Genomic DNA, 22,357 nt, shown 5'->3' on the forward strand with positions numbered 1-22,357 from the left:
ACCCACAAATTTTACAAACATTACTGACAGTGTTGGAGTCAGAATGCTGGCAAGAGTGAAGCCTTAAAAATAAGAGGTGTTTTGTTTTGTTTTGTTTTGTGTGTGTCTTGGTATTTTTGAGACAGAGTCTCTGGTGTAAATCAGGCTAGCCTTAAACAATTATCGTGCCTCAGTCTCTAATTTTGAGAGGTATCTAAAAATCTTCTGTAAATTACTGATTCCTTAAGAGTTAAAAAAATAAAAAAGCCTAGGAGGTAACCTTAGGCAAAACCCACCCAGAGCTCTGTCCTGATACTGTAGCCTGAGGATGGATAGCAGTGACTCAGCATTTCTGTTCCATTTCTGCATCTCCAAGAACTTCTCTCTGATCTCTCAGGAGGAGACAGATATAAGCCTTCTCAGGGCCAACAAGAACCTGGAAGACCCAAGTCTCATAAAGCCATTCAACTACTCCCTGGCTCAGTCAGAGAAAGACATCAGCTTTAATGAAACTCTCTATGGCACAGCTGAGGGTATCAAGGCTCTTACCTCCATGTAATCTGCTGGACCTCTGTGGTGCAGACAGGCTCTGGGGCAGCTCTGGGAACATTACACTTGCCAGCTCATATTTGTACTGTCTAAATTTGTGGGGCTCTTGGTTGCCATTAGGTATTGTGGACAAAAAGTTTCTTGTTGTCACATTGTCAGGGAGAAGAAAGGCCTCTGCAGGGCCTCAGTCCCTGAAGTGCAGCTTTCCTTAGTCCCCACAGTTACTACATCTGTTTTGCTCAGAAGTTATTTCAAGCTTAATTAGGGTTTAATTATTTTGAGAGGAAGGATGTGAGGAGAGAAAATGAACACTAACCAAGTTTCTGTCTACTGAGCTTCCCCCCATTTCCTTACTTATTTTTACCTTCCCTAAGTGCCAAGCTGTGAGGTGGATGAAAAGGAAGTCTCTTCCTTCTCTTTCTTAAACCCCTTGTTAGACAGAAGTAGAATAAATAATTTTCAGCACTGTGGGATTCTGCTTTCTGAGCAAGTCCCATCAGTAGTGAAAGATTTTGCCATAACTGGAATTGTTTCATTCCTACAGATTAATTATCATATGGGAATTGAACTAAAAATGTCTTATTGACCTTATTCCAAAAATCGATCCTTACATGTTTTAAAACTTCACAAATATTTCTCAATCTTATTGTGCTCAAGAGTGGTCTTTTTTTTTTCTAATTTTTATTTTATTTTTTTTTAATTTTTTATTAATTACACTTTATTCATTGTATCCCCCCATAAGCCCCTCCCTACTCCCCTCCCGATCCCACCCTCCCTCCCCTTTCTGCATGCATGCCACTCCCCAAGTCCACTGATAGGGGAGGTTCTCCTCTCCTTTCTGATCTTAGTCTATCAGTTCTCATCAAAAGTGGCTGCAATGTCCTCTACTGTGGCCTGGTAAGGCTGCTCCCCCCTCAGGGGGAGGTGATCAAAGAGCAGGCCAATCAGATTATGTCAGAGGCAGTCCCTCTTCCCATTACTATGTAACCCACTTGGACACTGAACTGCCATGGGCTACATCTGTGCAGGGGTTCTAGGTTATCTCCATGAATAGTCCTTGGTTGGAGTATGAGTCTCTGGGAAGTGTGGTCTCTTCACATACTTTTTAATTGTAGTTTCTAGGAGGCCTTTCCTATCTTGTTACAATATGATACAAATGAATGTGTGTCCTGGCTGAAATTAGAAGTGACAATATCATGTTGTTTTTGTATGTGACAGCACCATCGGGCTGCCATAGGTGATGTGTTTGAGGTCATTTATCTTTCTCTGTGCCTTGCATGATGGTGTCACCATACATGAAGGTGTAGGAAACACATAATGGAAGAAAAAAAAATTCTTCTTCTGTCCATGAAAAGACAGCTTTTGACGAAACTACACCATCTATTCAATGGGGAAACCCAGGTCCAAAGGAACTAAGTTGTACATTAAGCATGTCACAGTAGATAGAAATTTAAAAATAAGTGTTGTTGGCCAAAGGAGCCCCATGGGAATTTATGAACAACCCAGGCTATTGCAGTACTCTGCTCACCACAAAGGGAACAAGTCCCCATTGATGAAACGATTGATTAAACATGAAGTTTAGTTGTTCTTAAATAGAATCCACACCCCTACATTCCAGAATCTTTTTTTTTAAGGTTTATTTATTTTATTATGTATACAATGTTCTGCCTGCATGTACACCTGAACAGCAGAAGAGGGCACCAGATTACATTATAGATGGTTGTGAGCCACCATGTGGTTGCTGGGAATTGAACTCAGGACCTCTGAAAGAGCAAGCATTGCTCTTAACCTTTGAGTCATCTCCTCAGCCCCCTCCAGAATCTTTGGTACAGAAAGAAACTCTGTTTTAACTCAAAAGAGAAACATAAACACTAAGCCAGAAACAAATCTTTTATCTACAATGGTGTCCTGTCTACAAAACATGCTAGGGCAATTGTGGCACAAAGCTTGTGGGAATAACCAACCAATAGCTGATTTGACTTAAGGGTTACTCCAAAAGATTGACCCCACACCCAACACTGCAAAATATTTCATGTACTACAAAAAAAAAAAATCACTATGTGATTACACCCTATTTTTCTTTAAGTGAATGATTACAATGAGGAGAAATAAACATGTTCCCTAATACTCTTACATGATCAAATGTCTTACATAATATGAGTGAAAAAAATTGTTCCCAAGAACCCACATACATTTATAACTAAGCAACTTGTCATAGATTAACAAAGTTTAAGCCACAAAAGTAATTTTCTCAGGAAGATTTTCTTTACTGGAATGCTGCAATTTGTGGTTACAAAGAAAGAATTGATCATTTTGTTATTTATCTTAAAAAGAAATCTTACAAAAATTTTAAAAGAATCACAAATCTAAGCTTTTTTTATCCTTTTAAAATTTTATTTATATTTTTCTTAATTACAGTTTATTCACTTTATATGCCAGCTGTAGCCCCGTCCTTCAGCCCCTCCCAGTCCCATCCTCCCTGCCACATCTCCTCCCATGACCCTGTCCAAGACCACTGATAGGGGAGGTCCTCCTCCCCTTCCATCTGACCTTAGCCTATCAGGTCTTATCAGGACTGGCTGCGTTGTTTTCCTCTATGGCCTGGTAAGGCTGCTCCCCTGTTAGGGAGAGGTGATCAAAGAGCCAGCCACTGGGTTCATATCAGAGACAGTCCCTGTTGCCATTACTAGGGAACTCATATGGAGACTGAGCTATATCTGTGCAGGGGTTCTAGGGGTTCTAGGATATCTACATGCATGGTCCTTGGTTGGAGTATCAGTCTCAGAAAAGACCCCTGTGCCCAGAATTTTTGGATCTGTTGCTCTCCTTGTGGAGCTCTTGTCCTCTCCAGGTCTTCCTATATTCCCCTTCTTTCATAAGATTTCCTGCACTCTGCTCAAAGTTTGGCTATGAGTCTCCTTTGTTACCTTGCTGGGTAGAGTCTTTCAATTGCCCTCTGTGGAAGACTCCTGTCCTGTTTTCTCCCTCTTCCTATGTCCATCCGCTTTGCCTTTCTACATGAGGACTGATCATCTTAACAGGGTCCTCCTTGCTTAGCTTCTTTAGGTGCATAGATTTCAACATCCCTAGTCATCAGGAAAATGCAAGTAAAAACTTCAATGAGATTTCACCTTACACCCATCAGAATGGCTAGGATCAAAAACTCAAGTGACAACACATGTTGGAGAGGATGTGGAGAAAGGGGAACCCTCCTCCATTACTGGTGGGAATGTGAACTTGTGCAACCACTTTGGAAATCAATCTGGTGCTTTCTCAGACAATTAGGAATAGTGCTTCCTCAAGATCCAGCTGTATCACTCCTAGACATATAACCAAAAGATGCCAAGTATACAACAATGACATTTGCTCAATCATGTTCATAGCAACTTTACTTGTTATAGCCAGAATCTGGAAACAGCCCAGATGTCCCTCAGTTGAGGAATGGATACAGAAATTGTGGTACATTAACACAATGGAATACTACTGAGCAATTAAAAACAAAGAAATCATGAAATTTGCAGGCAAATGGTGGGATCTAGAAAAGATCATCCTGAGTGAGTTATCCCAGAAACAGAAAAACACACATGATATATACACACAAGTGGATATTAGACCTATAAGATAGAATAAACATACTAAAATCTAAGCTTTTTATAAAAGTTATTTCTACTTTAAATACTCAAGGTGGATATCTACTCATTAACAATTTGTATTAAGTCATATCAGAAAACTAAGGATAAAAAGTGGGTATAAGAAATTAATCCTCACCTTGATCACCAGCCCAGCTTCAGTGAGAGAGTCATATCAGCCAGTGCTAATTTGGGACATTGTTTTTACTCCATACCAAGTCCTATAAAGAACATGTTTTCTAAACTTCAAATTGTTCCTCAAGAACAATAGGAGACACTAACAAAAACATCTTAACCTAGCCTTACTAAACAATCTATTTTTCCAAATTGTTTCTAGGGTTGGTGGTATTAGGATTGTGCATTAGAGTTATGGGGCAGGTTCAAAAATCTTGACACAGGACTTGTTCCACTTGGGAGGTTTTATAAGGGAAGAGGGAGGGGATCACAAAGACTGTCTCTGGGTGAGGGAGAGAGAGAGAAAAAGACATGGTGGGGGAGGGGTGCACCGACAGAGAGAAAGGAACAACAGGAGAGAGGAAGAGAGTGCAAGACAAAGAACAAGAAGGCAAGAGAGCAACAAAGTGGCAGGTTGATCCTTTTATGGAGCAACTGAACCATGCCAGCCAGGTGTGGCTACTTCGGGGTGGACACATGATGACATCATAGGTTGCCAGGCAACCCAGAAGCAGGCTGCCTAAATACTAACATTCCTCCCTTTTTCTATAATTAAAAAATAAGGAACTTGGCTTCTTCTTATGTACGGCAAGTTAATGTAGGTTCATTGGAAGCAGCTCTTGGTTGCCATACAAGGGGATAAGAGAGAGAGAAAAAAAGTAATAGCAGCAAAATGTCCAGATTACATGGTGAGGAGGAAAAGAAGTCTCTGCCCTGAAAAGTTAAGGGTAGAGGGTTGACAGTAGAGAGTTGCCAGCTACACTCTGCAACAGACAAGGACTAAGGAATGCTGGAAGAACCTAAAGCTACTTTTTCTGGGCCTGAAGCACACCATTCCAGCCTTTGGTTAATAATAAGTGTATAACGGACAGAGATTTTCTTGTGGCTACTTCCTGCTGACACTGGGGGCACTGTAGGGAGGTCAAAAGGCTGAAATGTTGGCCAGGTCTAGGAATAACAGGCTGTTTTGATGCTGTCTAGGGTCTGTGAGAACATCCATAGCTGGGAGGGAAAGTGTAGGTCCAACTTGACAGAAGTCTGTGAGGTCAGACTGGAACACCTGTGGTAGCTGCTTTGGCACTGTCATGGATCTGGCAGGATGTTGGAACCTATATATATGTGTGTTAAAGAGTTCTTTAACACAAAAATGGACCCTGTGGTCTTGGTTTGTTTATTTATTTATTTATTTTTTTTTTTTGTAGTGTTTTGTTTTGTCTTATTTTGTCTTCTCTTTTTGGCTTTTTGTTTTATTTTGGTAGTTCAGAATTGAGTAAATTTTGGTCAGTAGGGAGTTTTGGATGATGTGGAAGGTGTTGAGAGAATGGAGTAACATGATCAAAATATATTATATAATTAATTTTTTAATAATAAAAATAAAATAGCATCATAAAAATTAAATATCAGGAACAACTGTAAAGCATGCAACAGCCATTCAAAACAGTGCTGAAATCACAGTGGATCCCACAATGTCGTTGTTACTGTGTCTTAAACGTGATATCTGAGTTAGCCCTTGGCTATGGTACTTACAAATGTTTTATTATTAATGAAGAATATGCTTGAAAATTATTCTGAAAGTGATCATTTTGGATTGTCAGAAGTTTCTTCAAAATCAGGTCTTGGTTTTGGTGGCAAATTAAGGGAAAGAGGCAAGACTGGAGTTAAGTCCATTCATCAGTTGAGGAACATTTAGAGTGCATCCATTTCCTAGCTATGGTGAGAAGAGCTGCAATGATCACGGCTAAGCAAGAATCTTACACATATCATAATACTTATTTCAAAGGAGATAGCAAAACAGTAGCACTTTTTAGTTTTAGGAACTTTCTAGTTGATATGGGCTGTAAGAGTATCATTTACATAAAGAGGATTCCCTAGGACTCTCAGGCTGCACCACCAATCTAGTAACAGTGACCCAGGCCATCACTGTCAGTCCTAGAGACTCCCGATTGGAAGAGCCAAAGCCAAGATTTGATGGGACATCTTTTCCTTGTTCTTCTATTTTGGATGCTCAGTTCCTCAAATAGTGTGAACTGACTCCTTTCCATCATAAGAAACAGCAAAATATATCACAAATGATCAAGGGTGATCACTCTGGTTATTTTCTGTCAGAAAAGTTGTAAACAAAATGGATTTTTTCTTATCATTTCTTCACAGTCCCTCCAGCATGTCATATACCTTTAGAAACCCAAGTTTAAATATAAAATTCCCCCTGAGATGAAATTTTTTCAGTGTTCTTCTGAGGATTTTGCTTATTCTATTAGACAAATTATGGGTTTTTTTTTGTTTTGTTTTTAAGTACCTTGCTAAGGAAAATTTTAATTATGTTAAACATTTGAGAATTTATGACTCTTGGTTACACAATTCTCAACTCATTTGTGTTGATTCACTAAAGCAGACATCTGGACAATTAGCATGCTGGTGAGAAAGAAAAGATGAAGAAGAGACTTGTTACATTAATTTTTGTTTTCAATAAGTCTGGAGTTCTGCTATGTTGTATATGAAACAAAACCATGAAAAGTAGCTTAAACAGATAAGAATTTATTTTCCCAGATGCTGAGCATGGTGACCTTCAGATAGGGATTGACAGAGGTCATAGATAGCTGGAAAGACATAGAAATCTAATTTTCCACCTGAACTCTCTTAAAAGATAATGTGTATTTTAATATTTATGAGTCCAGACTTTTGATGTTTCTATCCCATTCCTGTAATTAGGGGTGGGCAGAAAACAATTTGGTAAATTTTGCCAAAATTATTGGTGTCTTTTTGCCAGAAATACTGTTTGTAGGATCCGATTCTATACATATGCATTCTCCTCAAGAATGCCAATAAATAAAATAGTATGTATTGCTTTGTTCATTACTTCTCAAAGACAACTTATATTTTGCCAGTGAGATTTTTTCTTTATAAAAACCTTGTTCTTATCACTAGCACAAAGAACAAGACAAATCAAATACTTTGTGAATCATTTGTTAATAGTAGACACAAAAAGGCATGTGCAAGCTTGGAAATGAAATTGAGTGATGAACTGAATTAGAACCATGAAGTGGTTATCATGTGGTAATGATGATAAGGAAAGCTGGTTCAGATGTTGTACATTTGTAACTACAACATTAAATAACCAGAGGTAGGCAGTTCAAGTGCTTGAGCTTGTAGCCTGAACTGCATAGGAATAGCTTATCTCAAAAAAAAAAAAAAAACACAGAAAAGAATATAGAAGAGATACATGATTCCTGATAAACAGACTATATGGTATTGGCTTTACCAAAACAAATGCTATTTGAGGATTCTTCAGTAAAAATCCAGAACCAGGTGAGAAACTTTATAAACAATCTAAAGTTCACAACCAAAAATGATGAATAATTAACACATACAATTAAAATTTTTACAGTTCTAATTGAACCAGAGACAGAATATAGACATAAGAGCACAGGATTTTGTTCTTTTGTAATGTATTAACTTTGTTATCAAAAGAAAATAAGATAATGAATAGGGCGTTGAATTTGCCTTTGAAGTTTCACATGGGATTTAATGAAAAAGTAACTGAAAATGTTTATACTTATGGATATGAATCTTCAATTAAAACCATATATCACTATGAATAACCCCCAAACATCCATAACCTTTCACATCATAAACAAATGGCTAAAAAGTGAACCAATGAAGACAACTCTGAAGATGTCTAAAGGGTTGCTTGCAAGAGAACAAAGACTCCTGTTATTGGTTTTCGCATTAGAAACAATGAATCTGACACAAAACCTCATTGATAAGTTCCCTCATTAAATCCTACTCCGGGCTTCCTCTTTCCAGCCCGCACCGAGCAACGGGCATCTCTCTGGACAACTGGCACAAGATCCGCAAGTCCTGGGGAAGGAGAAAGCCCTACCACCAGAAGCAGAAGATGAGCTGGGATGGCCTGCTGCCAACATGAAGACTGGTCCTGGTCGCATACACACAGTCTGCGTTCGAGATGGCAATATGTTGTACTGTACTCCGAGATCGGATGAGGGGAAGTTTTCCTGGGGCTCTGACTGTTGTACTCACAAAACAAGGATCATTGATTTTGTCTACCATGCATCCAATTACGAGCTTGTCGGCACCAAGACCCTGGTGAGAAACTGCTTTGTGCTTATTGACAGCTCACCCTACCGCCAGTGGCATGAGTCCCACCGTGCACTGCCCCTGGGCCACAAGAAGGGGGCCAACCTGACTCCTGAGGAGGAAGAGATTTTAAACAACAACAACAACAACAACAACAACAACAACAACAACAACAAAACCTCAAAGAAAACCCAGAAGAAATATGATGAGAGAAAAAAGAATGCCACAATCAGCAGTCTCCTTCCTGGAGGAGCAGTTCCAGCAGAGGCTTGCCTGCATTACCTCAACACCAGGCCAGTAGGGCAGAGCAGATGGCTCAGTGCTGGAGGGCAAGGAGCCTGAGTTGTATCTGAGGAAGATCAAGGCCCAGAAAGGTAAACACACCATCATTCATAGCACAAGTAATAAAGATGTTATTGTTCTATATAAAAAAAAAAATCCTACTCTGATTGGTAGTACACAGTAACAAACTGGGTTCCCAGAAGTTACTGTAGCTCAGCCAATGTTCAATTTTGCAAAGTCTGAATAAATATAATTTCTTTCTACATACTACACTGGTAATATAAGTTTGGGGCCAGACTGGGAAGCTCTGCCCTGGACACCACACAGATACTGACCTTGGCCCTTTAACATATTCCATTTTAGGATTACTGCTATTTTTTTTTCTTATATCTTTCCTTAAAACTATACATATATATGTATGTCTATAAAATTTATATATATATATATAACTTCATATATATTTATATATTTGTATTCTTATATATAAAATTTATGTTTATATGAATATATATGCAAATTATACACAGCATATGTACAAATTATAGATAAGACTTTATATTTATAAATGTGTATTTTTAGATTTATTCATTTTCTCTTATGTTTCTTTTGCCTTCATATATTTTGTTTGCATCCATGTGTATCATGTGTGCTTGATAACCATGAGGTCAGAAGAGGGCCCGAGATCCAGGAGAACTGGAGTTACAGATGTTTGTGAACCAAATGTGAATGCTGGGAATTAAATATCAGTCTTTTCCAAGGACAAAGCCTTTTCTATCCAGCCCTGGTGTTTTTCAGCTTTGAAATGCTTAGAGACCAACATGCTCAGTTTTTTTCAGAAGGTACTTCCAATTAAGTTTTTGGCTTTGGGGGAGAAAAAAAATGGAAAAGTCCCAGGAGCCAGGAAACTGTTCGGCTTCACAGTTCTCCCTGCCACCACACAGACACTTTAATTAGGACCAGAAAGTTTCTGGCTCAGCAAACAACAGGGCACCAGAGAGAGGGCATAACTGGTGTCCAGGATGGAGATGTGCAGAAGAAGACCTTTTCCCCTGGAGAAGCCAAACTCCTAATGGTGACATCCTATCAGCAGTGACAGCTGCTGTGGGCACAGGGCTCCGGGATGATAAAGAGTGTCTGCTGTGCTGTGAGGACGCCCACCCTGAGCCCTGCACAGACTCCGCAGGTGAGTGTTCCTTCATGTCACAGTGGACTGAAGCTGCCTTTCACCTTGACAGAGATGCTGTGAGGTAGGAAGGGTTAGGAGAGGTTATTGAAAAGAAGGCTGTGGGTTACTCTATCACTGTGTAAGAGGAAGGTGACAAGATGCAGGGAGAAAGCAGTCTCTCATTTCCCACCTACCATCCAGAATTGTTTCCATGTCCATGAGGGAGCTGTGTGCTGCTGTGTGTGGTGCACTGGGCCAGAGACGCTCATTGCTCATTACAGCCCAGGCAGGTACAGGAGACATGGGCTGAAATTTCAGCTTGAGTGTGGGAAGCTTTTCTTCTGTGCAATTTCTCCAGGTTGTGTGTTTGTCCTCACCGGAGTGAAAGGTTCTACTCAACATTATCTTATATCTGGTGCCTTTAGTTCTTATCAGAATGGGGAGCTTTGCCCTTCTTTGTTATAGTTTTATTTTTCCTAAAGTTTTTTTTTTTCCCAGACTCAAAACATATCACAGGGTGCAATTACAAAGAATTGTGGAGGAAGATGACATGACACAAAATCATAGGAACGGTTGCTGTCAGGGCATGTTTAATACTCAGCAGGCACCATGCTAAGCACTACGTGTCTGTGCTCCATTCAATGCTCACAATAAACTTGAATGGTACAAAGCACCATGCCTACATTAGTGAGTCTTAAAAGGAACCAAGTAAATGTTCAAAGCTAGACATATAGGAGCAAGGGAAGGAAGGGTTTGACAGACTGGATAGCTGGTTGCAATAAGCCTGGGCTTCTTGATATTGAAGTTTAACCTTCTCTAGTTTACTGATTATTCTCTGTGTGTGTGTGTGTTTATCTCTGTCTGTCTGCCTCTCCCCCCCCCTCTCTCTCTCTCTCACACACACACACACACACACACACACACACACACACACACACACACACATCTGGACTTTGCATTTTTCCTCTAGAGTCCATGACCCATTTCTGAAAGAAAATTCTGAATTAATTAATTTTTACAAAAGTTGTTCTTTGGGTCTTTATTTTCTTTCTTTCTTTTTTCCTTTCTTCCTTCTTTCCTTCCTTCCTTCCTTCCTTCCTTCCTTTCTTTTTCTTTCTTTCCTTTTTTCTTTCTTTCTTGGTTTTAGTGTCTGTTTTTTCCAGACAGGGTTTTTTTGTGTAATAGTCCTGGCTGTCCTAAAACTGGCTTTGTGGACTAGACTGGCCTTGAATTCTTAGAGATTTCCCTGCCTTTGCATCCCGATTGCTGGAATTAAAGGCTTGCACCACCATACCCAATTTAGTATTTTCTCTTGCTTACATGCCAGAGGAGTGAGGGTTGCAAAAATGAAAAACTTATTAAATATATATTCTTTAGTACTATAATTTAATATATTGTATAATATGCAATATAATGATTTAATAAAAAATATATATCCCAACAAACATAGAATAGACATGAGTGTATGTGCACACATATGTATATGTTTAAATTCAGCTATGACACTGTTTAGGAAATCAAAGACAATTTCATCAGTATAAATTTTGCTACTGGCATTTCAACAATCACATAGAATGATCTGAAAAGCTATCAGATTGTAAGCTTTGTGAGCTGAGCTCCTCCCTGTAGTTAAAATGCAGTTTTAAATCCAACAGCTTCACTGAACAACCTATAGCCTTTTGAGCAGGTACTATGCTAATACTTACATAATTCAAAAAAAAAAAAAAAGCCTGTATCACCTAGGCGTTCTCACTGCCCAGTGCAGGAAGGGAACAGATATAAAGGAAACATAGACTTCAGGGCAGGGAAAACCTAGGAGATGAAAACACTATGTGGTAGTTGGGCAAAGATCAGCCTTGGATATTACAAATTAAGGGGGAAGATTCAACACAGTTTATAAATAATTTTGATGAGAAGATACCAAATTGAAAAGGACAAATTGAAATTAAGGTTGTCATTTTAAACTCTGGGTCTTATGAGAAGTGGAACAAATGGAATAGGTTTTTAAAGAATCACCGTTACTACAATATAGAAAGTCAAAAACAGAAGAAAAAGATACCATTTATAAAATGATTATATTCACACTGTGACATACTGTGGAAGACTGGTAGGCTGAGGAATTTCTGACTGAGAACCACTAGATTGAACCAACCTTAAAACAATCAGCAAGACATGCCTTTGTTAAGACTCTTGGTGTCTTGTTGGGAGATATGTTTCCAGAAGAAAGGGTAAAAACAGGATAAATAGTAGTAGAAAGGAAGTCACTTTCTACCCAGGAAGGCTGGGAACACAGTTTTTACTACACCTAGTCCCACACTGAGGCCAGTGATTGAGACGTTCTATCCTGACTAAGTCTCTAACCTCTGCATAATTTACGGTCAAAGGTCTTGGGAAGAGGAAAATACCAGATCATCTGCCCTGAGAAACTGATCCACTTGACCAAGCACAACTTTCTAAGGAGCTGCAAACTTTTTATTAGTTTAACAACCATTTGGGTGATGGTTTCTTGTGGTGCAGTGAAAAGGATCAGGAGGAAGCAACACCACAGTCCAGAAGTTCAAGGTCCCAGTGTGTGACATAAAGGAAAAGGCTAATACTGGGGACTCGTTCGGTTTGACAACTGCCAAAGTGATGGCATGCATTTGTGTGGGAAAACCATGGCCATAAGAACTTAATGGATGAAGGTTACAAAGAAGGATCTTTGTGAAAGGCAGAAAAACTGAAATTTATGCCCTGATTACAACTGTCACCACTTCCATGGGGATGGAAAACAGACCAACCAGAAAAACAAAGAACATAATCAGGTAATATCAAGGAAAGAAACATATGTGTTTACATACTTGAAACCATACTTTTAATCAGAATAAATAGAGAAAATCTTACATGCATTTCTCAGATGATTTTCCCTAGTACTGTGCATGAAGTCAGAAGATGAATTGGAATAACATTATCCACACAATAATCTTCCTTTCTCTTACCGGACCTGGAATTGTGGGGAATATCCTAATGTTTGTGAGACATGTGTATACTTCCGCCTTGGGGGCTGAGAAAAAGCCTGTAGACCTTATTCTCATCCACTTGGCATTTTCTAATATGATTATTATTTGTAGCACAGGGATGAAAGACATAGCCACGGTGTTTTATTTCAGAGACTTCCTAGGAGATGTTGGCTGTAAAGCTGTGGTTTATCTGGCAAGGATGGCACGGGGCCTCTCCATCTGCACCACCTGTCTCCTCAGTGTGGTCCAGGCACTCACCATCAGTCCCAGGAACAACCTTTGGATGAAGCTCAAACCAAAAACTTCATGGCAAGTTCTTTCCTTTCTCATTCTTTTTTGGATTGTGAATGTTCTCATAAGCTCCAACTTGCTCCGCTACATCAAAGCAGGCAGTGGCTCGAACAGGTCTATAGCTGGAACGTTCATTGGCCACTGCTATATGTTGCCATCCAGATATATTATCAAGTGGCTTTTCCTCTGTCTCATGACTCTTCGTGATGCCATCTTTCAGAGTCTGATGGGCTGGAGCAGTGGCTCCATGGCTCTCCATCTGTATAAGCATCACAAGCGTGTCCTCTACCTTTACAGCTCCAGGCTTGCAAACAACTCTCCTCCAGAAATCAGAGCTACATGGAGTGTTCTCATTCTCATGACCTGCTTCCTTTTCTTCTATTGGGTATATTTTATTCTCTCCTTCTACACAGGTTTCACAGTGACACATGATTCTATTTCATTAAATATTAAAACATTTTTAGAACTTGGTTATGCTAGTTTCAGCCCCTATGTTCTAATTAGCAGAGATGTCCGTGTTCCTAATGTCTTGCATGCTCATTGAGAAGTGTAGAAATTACATTCTACAGCTATTCTATCTGAGCTAAATGTATTCATACTATTGATTCTTTGCCATGATAAATTTTAGGGCCGGGGGATGTAATGTTTGCATGTTGCATAGGTAGGATTTCCTGGCCATCAGTACATGGCAGGCTGATCTCAACTGAGATGCCACAGCACCTAAAATTCTGTTATTATAGGCATTCTCCATCATGCTGCCATTTGCCTAAATGTTCTAATGTATCACAATATTAAATTAAATATTACAGAAATACAGTTAAATTTTTAAGAAGTCTGGCACCACAAAATCTTCAAACTGGTTTACTATTTCTGGGCAGGCAGAAAGTGGATTCTTACCATCTCCCCATGCTACCATTTCTATCACATAACTTTTAGCTTCTCATTATCACTGGGAAGAGTACTGAAGAAATAATTACTGTCAGAAATAAGTATTTCCTTTTTTTTCAGAGCCTGAAAACAAAATAGGGTAGGCAAAGGTGAGGAGGTGACCCTTCTCTGAACTGAAGTTGCAAGGCAAAATGAAGATGGCAGTGAGACAAATTGAAGTCACCACAGCAAGACAAATTTGGTCAATAATTATTTGATATTACTAGGTTCCAAAACTGCTCAAAAAGCTAGCATCAGTGCAATGGGGCAATTATAATGAGGTTAGACCTTAAGGTAACATGATAGGACACTGGGAAACAAGCTCTATCAAATGATGTTATCATGAGTCTGGAGACCATGCTTAAGGTCAAAGACTCACAGCCACACTGGTGTGTAAATATCTCACTGACTGATAGTTTATGCTGGAGTTTCTATTTCTCACTCCCAGTAATTCACTATGGTCTACACTGAACATTCCGGTCTTTGCTAGGCCTCCTTGTCCCCTCAATCTCAAACTCCATCTTCCCTGACACTGTGCAAGCATACTCTGTTGAGTTATAGATAAGTGAACCACAATGCTGAGGGCATAGAGGGATATTCTAATTGAAACTCAGGTGTCACAGCCTTGCCAAGTGGCAGGTCAAGAGTAGTGGGGAGGGAGGGTGGGATCGGCAGGGGAGGAAGGAGGGGCTTATGGGGGGATACAAAATGAATAAAGTGTAATTAATAAAAAAATAAAATAAATTTCCTCCTTTTAAAGAATTGTTTCTAAGTATTCCAAATAAATAAGGGGGGGGGGGAATGAGTAGTGGTGACCATTCCATGGCCTCACACCCAAAAGGTCATGGAAAGCACAGAAAGTGACCCCAACTCTGAGTCCTCATGACACTCTGCACTGCAGTCATCCCAGGGAGGCTCTTGTCTGCTCTGAGCTGTGTGAATGAAGCTCTTGATGGACCATAGAAAGACTCTTCACAAGAGGTGTCCATCAGCCCACCACAGTTCCCTCCCAGGATAAACAGAAAAGCCCAAACAGTTCTTGTAGAAAGCAGAGTTGAACTGCTCACTCTGCAGCTGAGTACTGGTCCTGTAGGGGAGCCAAGGCTGCCTGTGTTCCTTCCCTGGCCCAAGACTGAAACTACCCAGAGTGAAACAAGAAATAGGGCATGCTGTAGGCCTCTGAAAAACTGCTCCATGATAAGATAAACTAGGTTTTTAATGTTTTATAATGTAGATTAAAGAACACTATTGTGGTTAGATTCTACTTCAACTTGTCACAAATTAAAGTTGCCTGAGGAGGGAGGCTCATCTGAAGTGTTGTCTTGACTGATGTGGAAAGACCCACCTGGATTGTGGGCCGCCCCTAATGGTAAGAGCCCAGATTAAAAGGTGTGTCAGAGGGAAGATCATTCTGCCTTGTGCTTGCTTGTCTTTTCCTCCTGTCTCTGTGTTGATTTGTTCTGTTGCTACTGCTGGGGCTGATTCCTTTTCTGAAAGCAGAACCAGTGGCTCCCTAGGAAACTTCTGGGCTTCTGGAGCCACATTGTGACTTCTGAGGTGTCTTCCTTATGGACTAACCACCAGTTATGGCCTCAGTGAGAGTCAGATATGGTGAGACTGACTACTTCAACAGGTGAGGCTCACAGACTCAAGGACTGAGTAAAGTAATGGGGTTTTCAGATGCTTCAGTATGATTAGCAGTTGTTACTCTTTTAAACCTAAGTAATTTTCTGGCATTTTATAAATATAATATTATATTATAGTATATCTTTAAATTTTTATTATATATAATTTTTATTCCCTCGGTTCCACCTGCTCTGCCTGTTGCTTCAATGTGGTCCAGGCTGTCACTATCAGTCCAGGAACAACCCATGGAGAAAGCTTCAATCATAGAGTGCATGACAGTTCTTGCCTATTTACTCTTCTTTTGAATATTTAACTTTCTGATGAATTTCAAATCTGTCTTTTACATCACAGAAGTCAGTAGCATGAGCACATCTGGAATTGCAATGTATTATGGGTATTGCAGTATGTTAGTATTAATGTTGGGTATACTTTGTGACCCCTAGAAAAAGGCCATAAACTTAGTACTGACTATAATTTATTAAAGCTGCTAGCAGGACAGCAATTGCTGAGACAAACTTGAGATTCCTGTGTGAAGGCAGGTGAGGGAAGGATATTTAAAGCCAAAAACACAAGAAGGTCTTGAGCATCTGTACAAGCAAGCCAAGAGATGTTCTGCTCTGGCAAGATTACATAGTCAAGAAGGCCTCAAAATAGTGCTTGAATGTCTGCATAAGCAGGTTACAGAAGACAAAAAGCAGTTACTCATGCCATAGCAATGATGGTCACAGCTGTGCATTTCTGGGTAGGGGTCCCTCAGTCAGGGATACTGAAACTTATCTTCCAGGGACTGAAGTCAGCATACAAACAAACAAGCAAAACTATTGGTTACCATGATGGATGCCAGCATAAAATGTTGTTTCTTTAGTCATCACGTTACTCTCAAGGGTCTTTATTGAGTTTATTTTCTCTGCCAGTTTAAAAAAAATGTAGAGGCAGGGAAAAGAATATCAGGCATAGCAGACAGAATCAGTAGAAAATTATGAAAGACTTTTATCAGACACACACAGTGAGAACACACAGAAGAGACCCTCTGCAAAGCAAATGGGGCACTTTGGAAGCCTGTGCCAAGTTTTTGCCTGAGGGAGAGGTGCTCTTTGAGGGATCCACCTGCCCTAATATCAGCTTGTTTAGTTTTAACAATGAAAGGGAGGCTGGTAGGCTCACAACATGTATAAAAATGCCTGACCAGATGTTGACTTTCACTGGCTTATGTAGATCTCGTTTGTGATACCTGGGAGCTGAGGACCTGAAAGAATGGAGCAGACTACAGTCTGAAGCTGTTGACAATCTTACCTCAGTTTCAATGTGCTTACGTACATGAATGAAATGAAGAGATCAGTGATCCATGGAAGGGTGTTTGAGTTCATGAAAACATAGTCAGAAAAACATATAAATAAATGCCAGTAAGCACATACTAAATATTAAAAGAGCAGCCCTTTCCCAGAACTTTTTCCGGACAGACCAATTTAAACACAATTGCCTGGCATGTACTATAGGTTATATCTGGGAAAGCATGAAAACAAGGCAGAAGGCTATATCCAGACTCAGGGTACACTGACTGTATTGAGTTCTATAGCTATGTTTTAACATACAGCGAGAATGAACATATCTTACAAATTGAATGTAAATGTTTAACACAGGAGGCATGAAATCACATCTAAGAAAAGTCCAGGGAACAAAATGTATCTGAGGTAAAAGGCTCTCTGCGTTTTTTTTTTTTTTCCCCAAGAGTGGCATGACAGTATCTAATGGGAACAGAGTAAATCATAAAGCCAGCACAGCTGCCTGACAAAGGTCCAGCAAAGCTGAGCCTAGTGATGCAATCACTGTAGTGCAGTCTCCCACTCTTTTGGCATTGATCTCTATGCATTGCATGCTTAGGGGTCTTTTATTATTTGTACAACTTGGGGATATTGGATTGATGGAAATTTTCTTATGAATCACTTATGTTTCCTCCCAGGAAGTACTCTAAGTGCTTCTAAGCTTTCCCAGGAATGTCCTGACCGTACTACCCATCCTGTTTTTAGGGTGATTGTCCTTATCTGGCCCTACTTGAAGGTCTTTATTATACCCTGGAGGTTGTGACTCTAATAATTATGCCAGAGACCTCCTGATGTGGCTCTGACTGAAAGATGCTCTTGGCACATTTGCCCCCTACACTTACTCAAGAACAAAATAATCAGAACAAAGTAAAGTTTAAAAGGTAAACAATATTCTGTGGGCTACAGAAGTTGGCAGCGGATAAAATTAAAAGCCTCTTCTTTATACTGATAGATAAATAATAGTGTAGATAAATGATAAAAGAATAAAATATTAGGATCTCCCTTTCTTAGAAAAAGTTAATTCATACAAGGCCACGGTGGTGTTGTATAACCAACAGCAAGTTCCCATTGCTGAAGACAACACCCACACAACTCGCTAAAGATGGAGAAGTTGAATTCTGCCTAAATAGAGCCTTTACCCCTGCATTCCAGTATCTTTGGTATAGCAATACAGAGTCTTGCAATAGCCTGGGTTGTTTGGGAATCCTCATAGGGCTCCTTTGGCCAACAACTCTTAGTTTTAAAATTTTGTCTAAGAGCTGGAGGGGACGGGAACTCCACAAGGAGAGCAACAGAACAAGATAATTTGAACACAGGGAACTTCCCAGAAAATCATACTCCAACCAAGGACTATCCATGGAGATAACCTGGAACCCCTGCACAGGTGTAGCCCATGGCAGTTCAGTGTCCAAGTGGGTTACATAGTAATGGGAAGAGGGACTGCCTCTGACATAATCTGATTGGCCTGCTCATTGATCACTTCCCCCCTGAGGGGGGAGCAGCCTTACCAGGCCACAGTAGAGGACAATGCAGCCACTTTTGATGAGAACTGATAGACTAAGATCAGAAAGAAGAGGAGAACCTCCCCTATCAGTGGACTTGGGGAGTGGCATGCATGCAGAAAGGGGAGGGAGGGTGGGATCGGGATGGGAGGAGGGAGGGGCTTATGGGGGGATACAAAATGAATAAAGTGTAATTAATAAAAAATTAAAAAAAATTCTGTCTACCCTAGTATATATACTGTATAACTCAGTTTCTTTGCACTTGGATTTTTCCATTCAATAGATGGTTATGAAAATTCTAGTTTTCTCAAAAGCTGTCCTTTCATATACAGAAGCATTCTTTGCTTCTATTATTTATGGTTGTGAGCCTAGCTTTTAATGGCTGAGCCATCTCTCCATTATGTGTCAACCTCACCGACATGTATGGTGATACCATCATGCAGGGCACTGAGAGAAACTAGTAACTTCGGACTTATCTCCTATAGCAACCCAATGGTGCTTTTGCATGCAAAAACAATGGTGCTTTTGCATACAGCATGATGATACTGTCATTTGTAATTTCAGTCTGCACACACATTCATTTGAATCATAATGGATCAAGGTAGGAAAGGCCTCCTAGGAACTGCAATAAAAAGTATGTGGAGGAACTATTGCTGAGCACAGTAAGACTGAGAAGTTTTGTAGAAGTTGTATAACAAGTAAGGATAAGCTTTTGGAATATGGCCAAATAAGGCACTTATAGTTTAGTTCCCATATATTTAATATGCAAGAATAAAACAATTACAATTATTGCAAAGGCCTTCACTACTGATGGGACTTGCTCAGGAATCAGAATCTCCATGGCTGAACATCATTTATTCAACTACTGTCTAACAAAAACTTTAAAAAGGAGAAGGAAAACACTCGGTTCCCATCCACGTCCCAGCGTGTCACTTAGGGAAGGTAAAATTAAGTCAGGAAAATTTGTTCACTTTCTCACCTCACATTCTTCCTCTCACAATAATTTAAATCCTAATTAAGCTTGAAATAACTTCTGAGCAAAACAGATGTTGTAAATGTGGGGAGAGAAGAAAGCTGTACTTCAGGGACTGAGGCCCTGCAGAGGCCTTCCTTCCCCTGACACTGTGACAACATGAGACTTAAAATCTGCAATACCTGATGGCAGCCAAGAGCCCCACAAATACAGACAGTACAAATATGGCCTGGACAGTGTCACCTTCTCAGAGCTGCTCCAGAGCCTGTCTGCACCAGAGAGGTCCAGTGGAATACATGGAGGTAAGATCCTTGATTCCCTCAGTTGTGCCATGGAGAGTCTCTTTATAGCTGAAGTCTCTCTGACTAAGCCAGGGAGTCATTGAGAGGCTGTGAGCCTTGATTCCTGTACCTTCCTCTGACCTTGACAAAGTTTGTACCTGGCTCTGGAGAGATCAGAGACTAGTTCACAGAGATAGAGAAATGTAAAAGAAATGCTGAGGCATCGCTATCCATCCTCAGGCTGGAGTACAATGACAGAATTCTCTGTCTTTAGCTAAGGTTACCTCCTTACCTCTTTCAAGAAATTCAGTGAGATATCTCAAATTTTTGAGACAAGCATAATGACTCACTTCTAAAACACCAGCACTAGGAAGGCTGGGGCAAGATAATTTTTCAAGGCTATCCTGGTTTACATGGGGACTTTCTCAAAAATCACAAGACAAAAGAAAAGCAAACAAAAATTCTTTCGTTCTAACCTCCATGCTCGCCTGTGCTGTGACTCTAACAATGTCACTAGTGTTTGTAAAACTTGAATTTTTTGCTTTTGATGCATTTCCATGTTTCACATATTGGCATATATTTTCTTTAACAAAAACTATAAATTCCTAATTTAGCAGTTTTTCTTCTGTACCCATCCTTACAGTCTCTCCATTTAGTCATGGCATGCCAGTGCATGTGGAGAATTCTGAACCACTAAGCATAAGAGTTCCCATTACCATCTTGAGAATTCCTGCTATAAAGCATCCAGGCTGTGAACTAGTACATCCTGAAACAGCTCACCTTAACTTTATCACATCACTAAGCAGCAGAGAGAAAAAAAAAATTGTTTGCTTCTCTTCAGAAAACCAGGATGGATGGATGCAGCCTTCCCAAGGCTTGGAGGCTAAACTCAGGTGTTGTATCATCCCGTCTATCGAAACACAAGCCTGCCCCATGTTTTAAATTAAATTGCTAACATTTCTGAAGATAATGTGGTTAATGAATTACTTCTCCCTCTGATGACATCTACTTCAGTAGAAGGAACTTATTATTAAAAGATTAGAATTTGCTCTCAAATATGATTTAAAGTTTGGAAAGGGATGACTTAAAAAAAGAAAAGGTAACCAGGAAAGCCAGCTCTAGACAAAAGTAATAATATTTTCCATAATAAATTAGAATGAATTGATATCAGGGATTTTTACAGTTTCCAGAAACTGACTAAGCACTTAATTTTCTTGTAAATATGTTAAAGCTAATGTGCTTGGTATTAATGTCTGGAGCATTATTCATTGTATCCAGATTTTTAAGATGGTATTGTTATTACTAGGATGCAGTAGAGGAGCAGATGAGAGGCAATAATTGACTTTTAAAATCTTAAAGCCGCCTGGACACAAACCTAGGAAAAAGTCAGGTTTATGAATGTCACATGTGAGATCATCAGGATATAGACATTTAAATAATCCTGTGAGTTTAGCAGGAAGGAGAGCAGTGAACAGAGATAGTTCAATTATTCAGAACACACAAAAACCCATGGACCAACTGAAGCTTACAGATTCCTTTTATTCTAGAAAAGGTACCCAAAGAGTACCGTAAATTCCCGAGGAAAGAGAATGGAGCTTTAGAACAGGAATAATAACATTCTGCAGAGGTCTAATCAGCTTGGACTGATTAGAACACGGTAGGCTGCCTGACAAACAGGTTGGGAAAAAAGCAGAAGGAGAAGCAGACTGCAAATCAAACTGACATAACTGCTGCTCACAAGGCCTTGAAGAAGCAACTGCCACCATGACGTGTTAGATGGGGAAATCACTGCTCTCAACAGTATGCTCCAATTTGCTGTGCTAGATGCAGCCAATACCGAGAACCCATAACTCATAAACTGCATTCATCTCATGGCAGCACCTAACATCTCATCACTCCCCTTCTACCATCCACATTATCATCCCCTGATCCAGAGCCATTCCATGCTCCTCTAGATGCTCCGAGGTCCATCAGTAGGGTCACAGATGCCCTGAGTCATCCATTGGGATCGCAGCTCTCTGATACCCTCTTTTCTAGGAAGTTCCTCTAGACACCCTCCCTGGCTGCAACCTGGTAGTTACAGGAATTTTTCAGCATATCTTTCCTTTAACAGCAGAGCACTGTCTAGAAAGGTTATTCAGTTTGACTTGATAGAGAGGACTACCTTAAAAGATATCTAGTGAATATTTCTATGGAGTGAAATCACAGAACTGTCAATGTAAAAACTTTTAAAATATTAAGACGTAAAATTGAAGATACAAAGCTTACAAGTAAGTGCAAATATAGAAATTGTTATGCTCATCATTACACAAATAAAAAAAAAACTGAACATGAAGGAGAGAGGTGAAAGATAAAGTTACTAAATATGAGAGATGTTACAGGTGTACAGCAGGGCTTCCCAATGTCTGTGAGGCAAAAAAGACAGGCAGGATCAGCATGAGCCCCACTTAGGCTTTGCTAGTTGGGTAGAGAAATATAATGAAATAAAATGAGAAAAAGAGGGAGAAATTTCTATTGGGTAAACTTGGAATTCAATTCAACTATGTTGAGAGGTAACAAGGAT

The 22,357-nt window shown here is 39.8% G+C and overlaps 1 protein-coding gene and 1 pseudogene across 1 annotated transcript; both read left to right on the forward strand.

Moving 5' to 3' along the window:
- Positions 1–307: 307 nt before the first annotated feature.
- On the forward strand, positions 308–10,338 carry LOC129676372 (40S ribosomal protein S8-like; annotated as a pseudogene).
- A 2,466-nt stretch (positions 10,339–12,804) lies between these two features.
- LOC129676379 (putative vomeronasal receptor-like protein 4) lies at positions 12,805–13,707 on the forward strand. Its single transcript, XM_055606729.1, has one exon. It carries the CDS (start codon positions 12,805–12,807, stop codon positions 13,705–13,707), a length of 903 nt encoding a protein of 300 aa, XP_055462704.1.
- Positions 13,708–22,357: the final 8,650 nt, after the last annotated feature.

This window comes from Psammomys obesus, unplaced genomic scaffold (genome assembly GCF_907164565.1).
Source record: "Psammomys obesus unplaced genomic scaffold, mPsaObe1.curated_primary_1811, whole genome shotgun sequence".
Classification (NCBI taxonomy): Eukaryota; Metazoa; Chordata; class Mammalia; order Rodentia; family Muridae; genus Psammomys; species Psammomys obesus.

Bases quoted from the DNA above. Each gene is read 5' to 3' on its own strand.
- LOC129676379 (XM_055606729.1), top strand. From the start codon at position 12,805: ATGAATTGGAATAACATTATCCACACAATAATCTTCCTTTCTCTTACC.